Source organism: Ranitomeya imitator, chromosome 7 (assembly GCF_032444005.1).
Source record: "Ranitomeya imitator isolate aRanImi1 chromosome 7, aRanImi1.pri, whole genome shotgun sequence".
Classification (NCBI taxonomy): Eukaryota; Metazoa; Chordata; class Amphibia; order Anura; family Dendrobatidae; genus Ranitomeya; species Ranitomeya imitator.
The window spans coordinates 135,258,405-135,274,081 of record NC_091288.1 but is presented as its reverse complement, the minus strand read 5'-3'; the positions used below and the strand labels follow the sequence as shown (position 1 = coordinate 135,274,081).

The 15,677-nt window shown below is 43.1% G+C and overlaps 1 protein-coding gene across 5 annotated transcripts in view; it reads right to left on the bottom strand.

Annotated features, from left to right (window-relative positions):
* Nucleotides 1-15,677, bottom strand: part of TNRC18 (trinucleotide repeat containing 18) — a 672,655-nt gene that overhangs the window by 62,365 nt on the left and 594,613 nt on the right. For 4 of the 5 annotated variants that reach the window (XM_069733831.1, XM_069733832.1, XM_069733833.1 and 1 more), the window contains 2 exons: nucleotides 2,962-3,126; nucleotides 211-1,415 (listed from right to left, as the gene is read on the bottom strand). In XM_069733831.1, coding sequence (XP_069589932.1) covers nucleotides 211-1,415; nucleotides 2,962-3,126 — 1,370 coding nt within the window. The remainder of the gene's footprint in view (nucleotides 1-210; nucleotides 1,416-2,961; nucleotides 3,127-15,677) is intronic. The other variant, XM_069733830.1, reaches the window with a different exon arrangement.

Below are 15,677 nucleotides of genomic sequence, written 5' to 3'. Positions count from 1 at the left end.
CCTAATAAAAAGTTATGGATCTTGAAAGAAGAAGAAGAAAAAAAAAGGACAGAAATGAAACATCCCCCTCGTCTTGAAATGGTTAAAAACAATGCAATTATCACTTCAGAAAGGGGGAGGTACAAAGATGGGGGAGGTACAAAGATGGGAGAAACAACTCTGGTCAGAAATAATTTAATGTGATAAGTTTGACACAAATAAACTAGTTACCTGTGTAGGTTTACCAAACCACTTCCAAAGTTGTCTAGCAGGCAGGAATGCAGCAATTTTAGGCCTATTCTCAACAGAAGGCAATCTTTGCCTTTTGGCTAGTTCCTTGGTTGTAGGTAAATGTATGCCTTCTCTCTTTTTTGGTTTGCATTTACTACCTCTTTGCTGTTCTTGTTTTTGCGGTTTAATCTGCATCATAGGCTTGGATGTGCTGCAAGGTTTTACATATCTGCATGGGTGCTTTTGATTATCTGATTGGACAGAAGCAGCATTTGCAGCATCATCTTCTGAGCAGCTTGAGGAGGCATCATCTGTTAAAGATGAGGAAGAAGATGACGAACAAGAAGAACTGGAACTAGAAGAGGAAGATGTTGAAGATGAAGAATGTGAGGAAGATGAAGAGGATGATGATGAGGAGGAGGAAGAAGAGCTGCTGTTGGTAGAGGCTGAGGACTTCGACATTGAGGATCTTGACTGTTTAGAGCTGTGCTGTCCTTTTTGCTTCCGTTTATTTCTCTTATCATCTTCCTCGGACTCTGAGCTGCTGTTACTGGTCTCTAGCTGTCCTTCCTTTTTTTTCCATCCTTTTTTTTCACCAGATATGATTTTGGAACCATTTCCTGTGAGTTTAATCCCCTTGGAAACATAACATTTTTCTCTAGTCTGAGACTTCAATCCAGAATGTTTCTCTTTTGGCTTGTTGGAACCTACATCAGAGTTAATTCCACCAGTCATCTTTTTGCGAACATTTCTAACTACATTCTTAGAATGTTCAAGTCTCAGCATAGCCTCTTTAGTTTTCTTAGTCTTCGGGGACATAACTCCTTCATGGTCTAATTTTATTAAAAGCTGCCCATCATTATTGCTTTCCATAGTTGTAGATGCCTTTTTTCTTTCTTGCTTCCTTCTCCGTTTTGAATTTATTTTCCCTTTTAAGATTGTTTGATTGATTCCATTTCCAGCTGGTTCACAGTACAGATCCTCGCAATCTGGATTACTGAAAGAAGCACTAGGATTAAAGTTTTTTGCAATTTTAATTTTTTGGTGCTGCTTTCTATCATTCGCTGATGTAGAGGTCTCCAAATTAATTTGTATACTTTCTTGATCAATTTTTGCATTTGCATATGTCACATTTAGTTCGTCTTCCTTTATTGCCTTATGTGTCTCTAAGGTGTCCTCACTTGCATTTTCTTTGATGGATACTTCTGGAAAAAAATAACAAATTTTGATATGTGTGTACAAATTTATTTTTTAGGTTTTATTTTATTATACACACATAACCTTGTGTTACCATAAAGCATAAAAAATTATATACATTAAACATAGCAATAAACATATAGTTTAAGGGGTTTTCCCACAAACAAAGTTCATTTTAATCAATAGATCTTGGAATAATAATAATTTCCACAATTGAATGCGTTTAAAAAAAATGTTCCTCTGCTGTGATAATCTTATAAATGCGCCCCTGCTGTGTACTGTGTAATGGCTGTGTCTGACAGTGCAGGAACATGGTCTGATCATACCACAGCTCCTGGAGAGGAAGCAACAGAGAATACAGCGATCACTGCTGATTCTTTTTGTGAGGTAAAACATTTCCATGCCTGGTTTTAAACAATATATTACCTCAAATAAAGAATCCGCTGTGATTTCCGGCTGTGATGTCTGTATACTCTTTTGCTTCCTCCCCCCTGCCCTGGAGCTGTGGTATGATCAGATCATGTTCCTGCATGGTCAGACACAGCCATTACACAGTACACAGCAGGGGCACATTTATAAGATTATCTCAGTGCAGGAAAAAAATGTAAACACATCTAATCGTGGAAATTATTATTCCAAGATCTATTAATTAAAATGAACTTTAAGGGTGTTTTACATATATATATTTAAATTCCAATGCGAACAGCCCGGGCTACTAGGCCCAGAGATTGGCTGCAGCGGTCAACTGTCCTCTAGTAATGATGTCTCCACTGCAGCCTACTAGCGATACTGGAACTGGCTTTGAAGGGGCATTCATGAAAAAAGGGAATGTAAGTAATGCAAAATTATTTTTAATAGCCGATTAAAATATTAAAAATGGAAAATTCTTTAAAACAGTTGTATCTTCTTTCTTCAGAACCACACTGCTGCCTTGCCTCAAGTCTTGCCAGCAGAGGTGTGCTCCTAAAGATTGAGCGTCGAGACCAGCAGAATGGTGAAATCACTGGTCTGTACGGTGTGCTCTCCCTTGCTGCAAGGAGAGGCAGCTCTGACTTTGCAGCATGGGAGAAGTGCAGGGACACTGACACAGTTGCAGGGTCTAAAGCATAGACCATGCAGTTGCATGCTCTTTTCCAATGAAACTGGCCACCTATGACAACTATTAATAAGTGGTAAATTGTAAAGTTGCTTCTTTTTTGAAGCACGTTGCAATTGTATCCATTTAGTAACACGGTGGTGCAGTGGTTAGCACAGCAGTCTTGCAGCACTGAGGTCCTGGGTTCTAATCCCACCCAGGACAACATCTGCAAAGAGTTTGTATGTTCTCTCCATGTTTGCGTGGGTTTCCTCCGGGCACTCCGGTTTCCTCCCACATTCCAAAGACATACTGATAGGGATTCTAGATTGTGAGCCGCATCGGGGACAGTGATGATAATGTGTGCAAAAACTGTAAAGCGCTGTGGAATATGTTAGCGCTATATAAAAATAAAGATTATTATTTATTATTATGAGACAACCTATCTAAAGTTAATACTACAAATTAATGGAATTTACCTAAAATTTGCTTGATGCTTGGTTTACGCCCCCTAGGTTTTTGATTTACTATAATTTCTTCAGAAACTATTTTACTGTCTTCCTTTACATCGTTTTTTTCCTTGCTTGGCTTACGAATTTTTCTTTTTGCACTAGGTACCAAGAGAGCAGGTGATGGTTCTGCACCTGAAAAAAAAAAAAAATTGGCATAATTTTGTAATATTTACACCAGTCAGCCATACCATTAAAACCACATGACCTCATGTTGCTAAAGCAGCTCTGATACATCCAGGCACAGAGTTCACAAAATATGTGAAGGTGTCCTGTTGTATCTGACACCAAGATATCAGTAGCAGATCCTTTATGTTGCAATGCTTGTTTTTCCAACAAAACCAAAAGATGTTTGGTCGGCTTGCAATATGGTGAATTTTGAAGCCAAGACAACCTTAAACTGAAACTGTCAGCAGGATTATGCTAAGTACAGTGCCTTGCCAAAGTATTCGGCCCACTGGAACTTTTCAACCTTTTCCCACATATCATGCTTCAAACATAAAGATGTCAAATGTAAATTTTTGGTGAAGAATCCATAACAAGTGGAACACAATTGTGAAGTTGAACGAAATTTATATGTTATTTTAAATTTTTGTGGAAAACTGAAAAGTGGGGCGTACAATATTATTCGGCCCCTTTACTTTCAGTGCAGCAAACTGACTCCAGAAGTTCATTGTGGATCTCTGAATGATCGAATGTTGTCCTAAATGCCTAATGATGATAAATATAATCCACCTGTGTGTAATCAACTCTCCGTATAAATGCACCTGCTCTGTGATAGTCTCAGGGTTCTATTTGAAGCACAGAGACCATCATGAAGACCAAGGAACACAACAGGCAGGTCCATGATGCCGTTGTGGGGAAGTTTAATATTTGGATACAAAATGATTTCCAAAACTTTAAACATCCCAAGGAGCACTGTGCAAGCGATCATATTGAAATAGAAGGAGTATCATACCACTGCAAATCTACCAAGACCAGCGCCGGACTGGGATCAAAAAGCAGCCCTGGCACTAATAAAAATTCACCAGCCCACATATGAGTGGCGTAGAATCAAATCATAAAGCACTGACAGGTTGTGCCGACTTTTTTGCTTTATTTGTTACACCAATCAAAGGTGTTACGGTAAACCACTTTACATATGTAACCTGCAGTGGCTATAGGGGGAATAGACATCAATTCAACACAGATGGCCTGCAGACTATTATCACACTGCAGAATATGCTAAAAAATACAGCACTGATCACACCCATGTAACACACACACACTACAGATATTTCACACACACTACAGATACTTCACACACAAGTAACACACACTAGATACTTCACACACAAGTAACACACACTACAGATACCTCACACACAAGTAACACACACACTACAGATACCTCACACACAAGTAACACACGCATACTACAGATACCTCACACACAAGTAACATACACACTACAGATACTTCACACACAAGTAACACACACACTACAGATACTTCACACACAAGTAACATACACACTACAGATACCTCACACACAAGTAACATACACACTACAGATACCTCACACACAAGTAACACACGCATACTACAGATACCTCACACACAAGTAACATACACACTACAGATACCTCACACACAAGTAACACACGCACTACAGATACCTCACACACAAGTAACACACACACTACAGATACCTCACACACAAGTAACACACACTAGATACTTCACACACAAGTAACACACACTACAGATACCTCACACACAAGTAACACACACACTACAGATACCTCACACACAAGTAACACACGCATACTACAGATACCTCACACACAAGTAACATACACACTACAGATACTTCACACACAAGTAACACACACACTACAGATACTTCACACACAAGTAACACACACACTACAGATACTTCACACACAAGTAACACACGCATACTACAGATACCTCACACACAAGTAACATACACACTACAGATACCTCACACACAAGTAACACACACACTACAGATACCTCACACACAAGTAACACACACACTACAGCTACTTCACACACAAGTAACACACACACTACAGATACCTCACACAAGTAACACACGCATACTACAGATACCTCACACACAAGTAACATACACACTACAGATACCTCACACACAAGTAACATACACACTACAGATACCTCACACACAAGTAACATACACACTACAGATACCTCACACACAAGTAACATACACACTACAGATACCTCACACACAAGTAACACACGCATACTACAGATACTTCACACACAAGTAACACACACACTACAGATACCTCACACACAAGTAACACACGCATACTACAGATACCTCACACACAAGTAACACACAAACTACAGATACTTCACACACAAGTAACACACTACAGATACTTCACACACAAGCAACACACACACACTACAGATATTTCACACACAAGTAACACACACTACAGATACTTCACACACAAGCAACACACACACACTACAGATACTTCACACACAAGCAACACACACACACACACTACAGATACTTCACACACAAGTAACACACACACACTACAGATACTTCACACACAAGCAACACACACACACTACAGATACTTCACACACAAGTAACACACACTACAGATACCTCACACACAAGTAACACACACAACAGACACCTCACACACAAGTAACACACACACACTACAGATACTTCACACAAGTAACACATACATACTACAGATACTTCACACACAAGTAACACACACACACTACAGATACTTCACACACAAGTAACACACACTACAGATACCTCACACACAAGTAACACACACACTACAGATACCTCACACACAAGTAACACACAAACTACAGATACTTCACACACAAGTAACACACACTACAGATACTTCACACACAAGTAACACACACTACAGATACCTCACACACAAGTAACACACACACTAGATACCTCACACAAGTAACACACACATACTACAGATACCTCACACACAAGTAACACACACACACTACAGATACCTCACGCACAAGTAACACACACACACTACAGATACTTCACACACAAGTAACACACACACTACAGATACCTCAGGCACAAGTAACACACACACTACAGATACTTCACACACAAGTAACACACAAACTACAGATACCTCACGCACAAGTAACACACACACTACAGATACCGCACACACGTTACACACAAACTACAGATACCACCCACCCACACTACAGACACCACACACACACACACACACACACACTACAGATACCACCCACCCACACACTCTGTGCTGCAGGAGAGGCCTATACATGTGCAGCTCCTTTTGCTCACAGCAAGCACTTTCCCAGCACCTCCCCCGCTCTCTCCTTCTTTGTCAGGGCTGTGGACCAGAGCAGGAGAAGATGTGACCATGGGGAATTGAGCTGCTTCTCTATCTGTCCCTGGGAGCACATACAGGTAGATATGGCTGACCTTGCAGCTTGATTGCAGGCTCTCTCCCTCAGAGGCGCCAAGTGCAGAGGGAGAGGAGCACTGGCCAATCAACTCTTCTATCAATCTGATGCTCATTGGCCAGTGTTCTTCTCCAGCACGGCACGCACCATTTTGGAATAGCTGAACCCGGAGCAGCAAAAAAAAATATCAGTGTATAGAAAAATGTTTGCACCCCCACCCAACCAGTGGCACCGTGAGCAGGCAGCTACCCGTCCTCCGTCCCAAATTATACAGAAACTTACTGCTGCAGTCTCCCATGTTCTGTCGCTGCCATCAGGGACATCTTCAGTGTAAATACTTTCATGCCCTGTCCCTGCACTAGACAGGAAGAAGTGGGCGGTCTGATCACAAGCTGCAGTGGGAGGCATGGCCGCAGCACAGCACAGCGCGGCCCCATCCTGTTCTATGTTACCTCACTGCATCGCTAGTAATCAGGTGTCAGGACATCAGACCGCCCACTTCCTCCATTCTAGTACGGCACGATTAAGTGCGCAAGGCAAGCAAATGCCGCCTGGCGTGCTGGCTGCTGAAGTGAACTCTGCAACTCCCACTGACAACGCGGAGGGGGCGATATGTCTAGCGGCCCATTACAAGGACCAGCCCTTCTGGCATTTGCCAGAAACGCCCGATGGCCAGTCCGGCCCTGACCAAGACCCAGCCGTCCCTCTAAACTTTCATCTCAAACAAGGAGAAGACTGATCAGAGATGCAGCCATGAGGTCCATGATCACTCTGGATGAACTGCAGAGATCTACAGCTGAGGTGGGACAATATGTCCATAGGACAACAATCAGTCGTATACTGCACAAATCTGGCCTTTATGGAAGAGTGGAAAGAAAAGCCATTTCTGAAAGATATCCATAAAAAGTGTTGTTAAAGTTTGCAACAAGCCACCTGGGAGACACACCAATCATGTGGAAGAAGGTGCTCAGGTCAGATGAAACCAAAATCAAACTTTTTGGCAACAATGCCAAACGATATGTTTGGCGTAAAGGCAACATAGCTCATCACCCTGAAAACACCATCCCCATTGTCAAACATGGTGGTGGCAGCATCATGGTTTGGGGCTGCTTTTCTTCAGCAGGGACAGGGAAGATGGTTAAAATTGATGGGAAGATAGATGGAGCCAAATACAGGACTGTTGTGAATTCCGCTCTTGGGCTCCCTCCGGTGGTTGTAAGTGGCACTTTTGTGAGTTCTGCTCTTGGGCTCCTTCCGGTGGTTTTAAGTGGTATGGCTGCTCCTTGGATTCCACTGATTGTTTTTCTGCTCGGCTATTCATGCCTGGCTCTTTCCTTCAGACAGTGTCACTTGTCAATGGTTCCTGGTTGGATTCAAATCTCTCTTGGATTTCCCTGATATCCTGACCAGTTCAGCAAAGTTAAGTCCTTGCTTGCTCTTTTCTGTCCACAGGTTGTGGACTTATTCATTCTGTGCTTTCTATGTTTTGTCCAGCTTGTCAGTATGGATTAATTCAGTTAAGCTGGAAGCTCTGGGAAGCAGATTTACCCTCCACACCTTTAGTCAGGTGTGGAGATTTTTGTAAACTCTGTGTGGATTTTTGTAGTTTTTAATACTGACCGCACAGTATTCTATCCTGTCCTATCTATCTAGCTAAACTGGCCTCCTGTGCTACATCCTGGTTTCATTCTGCGTATGTCTTTTCCCTCTCCACTCACAGTCATTACTTGTGGGGGGCTATCTATCCTTTGGGGATTTTCTCTGAGGCAAGATAGTTTTCCTGTTTCTATCTTTAGGGGTAGTTAGTTCTCAGGCTGTGACGAGGTGCCTAGGGAGTGACAGGAGCATCCCTCGGCTACTTCTAGTGTTGTGTTGAGCTAAGGGACTGCGGTCAGTACAGGTACCACCTCCTTCAGAGCTCGTCCCATGTTGCTCCTAAACCACCAGTCCATAACATTACAAGTGGCCAAAAATGAATTAAATGCATCTCAAAAGAAGGAAAAAGAAATTCTGAGCCATTTTTTTTTCTGTGCTCTGTTTTGTCTTTTTTTTCCTCTTGATCTCTGGGTGGTTCAGGATTTATGCTCTGGCATGGATGTTCAGGGTTTGTTTTCTCGTGTGGATCAACTTGCTGCAAGGGTACAGAGTATCCAAGATTATGTTGTCCAGACTCCGGCTTTGGAGCCTAGAATTCCTACTCCTGATTTGTTTTTTGGGGACAGATCCAAGTTTTGAACTTTAAAAATAACTGCAAATTGTTTTTTGCTTTGAAACCATGTTCTTCTGGTGATCCCATTCAGCAAGTTAAAATCATCATATCCTTGCTGAGTGGTGACCCTCAGGACTGGGCATTCTCCCTTGAATCAGGGGATCCGGCATTGCTGAATGTAGACGCATTTTTTCAAGCGCTCGGATTATTGTATGACGAACCTAATTCTGTGGATCATGCAGAAAAAACTCTGTTGGCCCTGTGTCAAGGTCAGGAAGCGGCAGAATTATACTGCCAGAAATTTAGGAAATGGTCTGTGCTCACTAAATGGAATGAGGATGCTCTGGCTGCTATTTTCAGAAAAGGTCTTTCTGAAGCCCTTAAAGATGTTATGGTGGGCTTCCCTACGCCTACTGGTTTGAGCGAATCTATGTCTCTAGCCATTCAGATTGATCGGCGTCTGCGCGAGCGCAAAGCTGTGCACCATATGGCAGTGTCCTCTGAGCAGAGTCCTGAGCCTATGCAATGTGATAGGATTTTGACTAGAACAGAACGGCAGGAATTCAGACGTCAGAATAGGCTGTGTTTTTACTGTGGTGATTCTGCTCATGTTATTTCTGATTGCCCTAAGCGTACTAGGAGGGTCGCTAGGTCTGTTACCATTAGTACTATACAGCCTAAATTTCTCTTATCTGTGACCCTGATTTGCTCATTGTCGTCCTTTTCTGTCATGGCGTTTGTGGATTCAGGCGCTGCCCTGAACTTAATGGACTTAGAATTCGCCAGACGTTGTGGTTTTTCCTTGCAGCCTTTGCAGAGCCCTATTCCTTTGAGGGGCATTGATGCTACACCATTGGCCAAGGATAAACCTCAGTACTGGACACAGATGACCATGTACATGGCTCCAGCACATCAGGAAGATTGCAGTTTTCTGGTGTTGCATAACCTGCATGATGTTGTTGTACTGGGTTTTCCATGGTTACAGGAACATAATCCGGTGCTGGATTGGAAAACTATGTGACTAGTTGGGGTGGTCAAGGGGTACATAGTGACGTTCCTTTGATGTCAATTTCCTCTTCCGAGGTCCCTGAGTTTTTGTCGGATTTCCAGGATGTATTTGATGAGCCCAAGTCCAGTTCCCTTCCTCCACATAGGGACTGTGATTGTGCTATTAACTTGATTCCAGGTTGTAAGTTCCCTAAGGGCCGACTTTTCAATCTGTCTGTGCCAGAGCATGCCGCCATGCGGAGCTATGTTAAGGAATCTTTGGAGAAGGGGCATATTCGGCCGTCTTCGTCACCATTGGGAGCGGGTTTCTTTTTTGTTGCTAAGAAGGATGGCTCCTTGAGACCCTGTATAGATTATCGTCTTCTTAATAAGATCACGGTCAAATTCCAATACCCCTTGCCTTTGCTTTCTGATTTGTTTGCTCAGATTAAGGGGGCTAGTTGGTTTACTAAGATTGACCTTCGAGGGGCATATAATCTTGTTCGTATTAAACAAAGTGACGAATGGAAAACTGCATTTAATACGCCCAAAGGCCATTTTGAATACCTCATGATGCCATTCGGGCTCTCTAATGCTCCATCTGTGTTCCAATCTTTCATGCATGATATTTTCCGCAATTATCTTGATAAATTCATGGTTGTATATTTGGATGATATTTTGATTTTTTCCGATGATTGGGAGTCTCATGTGAAGCAGGTCAGGATGGTATTCCAGATCCTTCGTGATAATGCTTTATTTGTGAAGGGGTCTAAGTGCCTATTCGGAGGTCAGAAGGTCTCTTTTTTGGGTTTTATTTTTTCTCCCTCGTCTATGGAAATGGATCCTGTTAAGGTCCAAGCTATTCATGACTGGATTCAACCCACATCTGTGAAGAGCCTTCAAAAATTTTTGGGCTTTGCTAATTTCTATCGCCGTTTCATTGCCAACTTTTCCAGTGTGGTTAAGCCCCTTAATGATTTGACGAAGAAAGGCGCTGATGTGACGAATTGGTCCTCTGCGGCTGTTGAGGCCTTTTCGGGAGCTTAAACGCCGATTTACTTCTGCCCCTGTGTTGCGTCAGCCGGATGTTTCTCTTCCTTTTCAGGTTGAGGTTGACGCTTCTGAGATTGGGGCAGGGGCCGTTTTGTCTCAGAGGGATTCTGATGGTTCTTTGATGAAACCGTGTGCTTTTTTTTCCAGAAAGTTTCCGCCTGCGGAACGCAATTATGATGTCAGCAATCGGGAGTTGTTGGCTATGAAGTGGGCGTTTGAGGAGTGGCGACATTGGCTTGAGGGAGCTAAGCACCACGTTGTGGTCTTGACTGATCATAAGAATCTGATTTACCTCGAGTCGGCCAAGCGGCTGAATCCTAGACAGGCTCGATGGTCCCTGTTTTTCTCCCATTTTGATTTTGTGGTCTCGTATCTTCCGGGATCTAAGAATGTTAAGGCTGATGCCCTCTCTAGGAGTTTTTTGCCTGATTCTCCTGGAGTCCTTGAGCCGGTTGGCATTCTTAAGGAAGGGGTGATTCTTTCTGCCATCTCCCCTGATTTGCGGCAGGTGCTTCGGGAATTTCAGGCTGATAAGCCTGACCGCTGTCCAGTGGGGAAGCTGTTTGTTGATAGATGGACAAGTAAGGTAATTTCTGAGGTTCATTGTTCAGTGTTGGCTGGTCATCCTGGGATTTTTGGTACCAGAGATTTGGTTGCTAGGTCCTTTTGGTGGCCTTCCTTGTCGCGCGATGTGCGTGCTTTTGTGCAGTTCTGTGGGACTTGCGCCCGGGCCAAGCCTTGCTGTTCCCGCGCTAGTGGGTTACTTTTGCCTTTGCCGGTCCCTGAGAGGCCCTGGACGCATATTTCCATGGATTTTATTTCGGATCTTCCTGTTTCCCAGAAGATGTCTGTTATCTGGGTTGTTTGTGACCGGTTCTCTAAAATGGTCCATCTGGTACCTTTGCCTAAGTTGCCTTCCTCCTCAGATTTGGTTCCATTGTTTTTTCAGCATGTGGTTCGTTTGCATGGACTTCCGGAGAATATTGTGTCTGACAGAGGTTCTCAGTTTGTCTCTAGGTTTTGGCGGGCCTTTTGTGCTAGGATGGGCATTGATTTGTCTTTTTCTTCGGCGTTTTATCCTCAGACTAATGGCCAAACTGAGCGAACTAATCAGACCTTGGAAACCTATTTGAGATGCTTTGTGTCTGCTGATCAGGATGATTGGGTGGCTTTCTTGCCGTTGGCCGAGTTTGCCCTTAATAATCGGGCTAGTTCGGCTACTTTGGTTTCACCTTTCTTTTGTAATTTTGGTTTTCATCCTCGTTTTTCTTCGGGGCAGGTTGAGCCTTCTGATTGTCCTGGTGTGGATTCTGTGGTGGACAGGCTGCAGCAGATTTGGACTTATGTGGTGGACAATTTGACGTTGTCTCAGGAAAAGGCTCAACGTTTTGGTAACCGCTGTCGGTGTGTTGGTCCCCGGCTTCGTCTGGGGGATTTGGTTTGGTTGTCTTCTTGTCATGTTCCTATGAAGGTTTCTTCCCCTAAGTTTAAGCCTCGGTTTATTGGTCCTTATAAGATTTCTGAAATTATCAATCCGGTGTCTTTTCGTTTGGCTCTTCCAGCCTCTTTTGCTATTCATAATGTTTTCCATAGATCTTTGTTGCGGAGATATGTGGTGCCCGTTGTTCCCTCGGTTGATCCTCCTGCCCAAGTGTTGGTTGAGGGAAAGTTGGAATATGAGGTTGAGAAAATTTTGGATTCTCGTTTTTCGAGGCGGAAGCTTCAGTATCTTGTCAAGTGGAAGGGTTATGGCCAGGTGGATAATTCTTGGGTTGTTGCCTCCGATGTCCATGCCGCCGATTTGGTTCGTGCTTTTCACTTGGCTCGTCCTGATCGGCCTGGGGGCTCTGGTGAGGGTTCGGTGACCCCTCCTCTAGGGGGGGGGTACTGTTGTGAACTCCGCTCTTGGGCTCCCTCCGGTGGTTGTAAGTGGCACTTTTGTGAGTTCTGCTCTTGGGCTCCCTCCGGTGGTTTTAAGTGGTATGGCTGCTCCTTGGATTTAGCAGTCTGCAGCTGCTTCCACTGATAGTTTTTCTGCTCGGCTATTTATGCCTGGCTCTTTCCTTCAGCCAGTGCCACTTGTCAATGGTTCCTGGTTGGATTCACATCTCTCTTGGATTTCCCTGATATCCTGACCAGTTCAGCAAAGTTAAGTCCTTGCTTGCTCTTTTCTGTCCACAGGTTGTGGACTTATTCGTTCTGTGCTTTTAATGTTTTGTCCAGCTTGTCAGTATGGATTAATTCAGTTAAGCTGGAAGCTCTGGGAAGCAGATTTACCCTCCAGACCTTTAGTCAGGTGTGGAGATTTTTGTAAACTCTGTGTGGATTTTTGTAGTTTTTAATACTGACCGCACAGTATTCTATCCTGTCCTATCTATCTAGCTAAACTGGCCTCCTGTGCTACATCCTGGTTTCATTCTGTGTATGTCTTTTCCCTCTCCACTCACAGTCATTACTTGTGGGGGGCCATCTATCCTTTGGGGATTTTCTCTGAGGCAAGATAGTTTTCCTGTTTCTATCTTTAGGGGTAGTTAGTTTTCAGGCTGTGACGAGGTGCCTAGGGAGTGACAGGAGCGTCCCACGGCTACTTCTAGTGTTGTGTTGAGCTAAGGGACTGCGGTCAGTACAGGTACCACCTCCTTCAGAGCTCGTCCCATGTTGCTCCTAAACCACCAGTCCATAACACAGGACCATTCTAGAAGAAAACCTGGAGTCTGCAAAACACCAGAGACTGGGACGGAGATTTGTCTTCCAACAAGACAATGATCCCAAACATAAAGCAAAATCTACAATGGAATGGTTCACTAATAAACGTATCCAGGTGTTAGAATGGCCATGTCAAAGTCCAGACCTCAATCCAATTGAGAATCTGTGGAAAGAGCTGAAAACTGCTGTTCACAAATGATCTACATCAAACCTCACTGAGCTCGAGCTGTTTGCCAAGGAAGAATGTGCAAGAATTTCAGTCTCTCGATGTATAAAACTGATAGAGACATACCCCAAGCGACTTGCAGCTGTAATAGCAGCAAAAGGTGGTGCAACAAAGTATTAAGTTAAAAAGTCCGAATAATATTGCACGCCCCACTTTTCAGTTTTTGAATTTCCACAAAAATTTAAAATAACCAATAAATTTTGTTCAACTTCACAATTGTGTTCCACTTGTTGTTGATTCTTCACCAAAAATTTACATTTGGTATCTTTATGTTTGAAGCATGATATGTGAGAAAAGGTTAAAATGTTCCAGTGGGCCGAATTTTTTCACAAGGCACTATAAACTACAGACAGTGTCAGGTTGGCGCCATTATACTGATTGAAATGATACCTAGGTTTAAAAAATCTGTCTTGTGGTTGTTGTTTAATCTGTATTTGTAGTTTTCAGCTAATGAGATTCTCGGGCTTTATGTGGTGCTCTGCTTGCATAGTCTCAAATAAAACCAAATAAAAAACAGTATGTGCATATACCCTAATGAAAATAAAGAAGTAAAAAAGCAAGTGCATTAACCCCTTCCCGACATGCGCCGTACTAGTACTGCTCTGCGGGAATGGAGTTCCCGTAAACAGCAGTACTAGTACGGCGGCACGATCGCACGGTCTCACAGTGAGCGCCGCGGCGATCGCGTGCGGGTGTCAGTTGTATGTGACAGCTGACACTCCACATCAATGCCCACGATCGGCGCTAGCGCCGATCGTGGGCATTTAACCCCTCTGGTGCGGCTGTCAGTAGTGACAGCGACAGAGGGGCAAAGCGCAGGGATGGGGGCTCCCTTCGCTCTCCCACCGGAACAACGCGATGCAATCGCGTTGTTCCGGAAGGAGTCCCCGGATCTAAAATGGCCGCGGGGCTCCTTCCGGGTCCCTTACTGAGGTGGCTTGCCGGCGCCTGCTGAGAGCAGGCGAAAGAAAGCCTCCGGCACTGCCTGTGAGATTGCTGATCTGACACAGTGCTATGCAAAGTGTCAGATCAGCGATCTGATGAATATAGTGATGTCTCACCCTGGGACAATGTTATAAAGAAAGAAAAAAATAGAATGTATAAAAAAAAAATCCCCAAATAAAGAAAAATAAATATTTTCCAATAAATCCATTTATTTATGTAAATAAAAAAAATCCAAAAGTACACATATTTGGTATCGCTGTGTCCGTAACGACTCGCTCTATAAAACTATCAAACTAGTTAACCCCATCAGTGAACACCGCAAAAAAATAAATAAAAAACAAGGCAAAAAACAATGCTTTATCATCATACTGCCAAACAAAAAGTGTAATAAAATATGATCAAAAAGACGGATATAAATAAACATGGTACCGCTGAAAACGTCATCTTGTCCAGCAAAATAAAAAAAAAGCCGCCATACAACGTCATCAGCAGAAAAATAAAAAAGTTATAGTTCTCAGAATAAAGCGATGCAAACAATTATTTTATATAAAATAGTTTTTATTGTGTAAAAGCGCCAAAACATAAAAAAATGATATAAATGAGGTATCGCTGTAATTGTACTAACCCGAAGAATAAAGCTGCTTTATCAATTTTACCACAAGTGGAACGGTATAAACGCCCCCTCTAAAAGAAATTCAGGAATTGCTTTTTTTTGTTCATTCTGCCTCACAAAAATGGAATAAAAAACGATCGAAAAATATCATGTGCTCGAAACTGGTACCAATAAAAACGTCAACTTGTCCCGGAAAAAACAAGACCTCACATAAATCTGTGGGCCAAAATATGGATAAATTATAGCTTTCAAAATGTGGTGATGCAAAAAACTATTTTTTGCAATAAAAAGCGTCTCTTAGGCTATGTTCACACATTGTGGTTTTTACCGCGGAACCGCGGCGATTTTGCAGCTGCGGGTCCGCTGCAGTTTCCATTGCGTTTACAGTAACATGTAAACCCTATGGAAACCGCAAACCGCTGTGCACATGCTGCGGGAAAAACTGCGCGGGAACGCAGCGG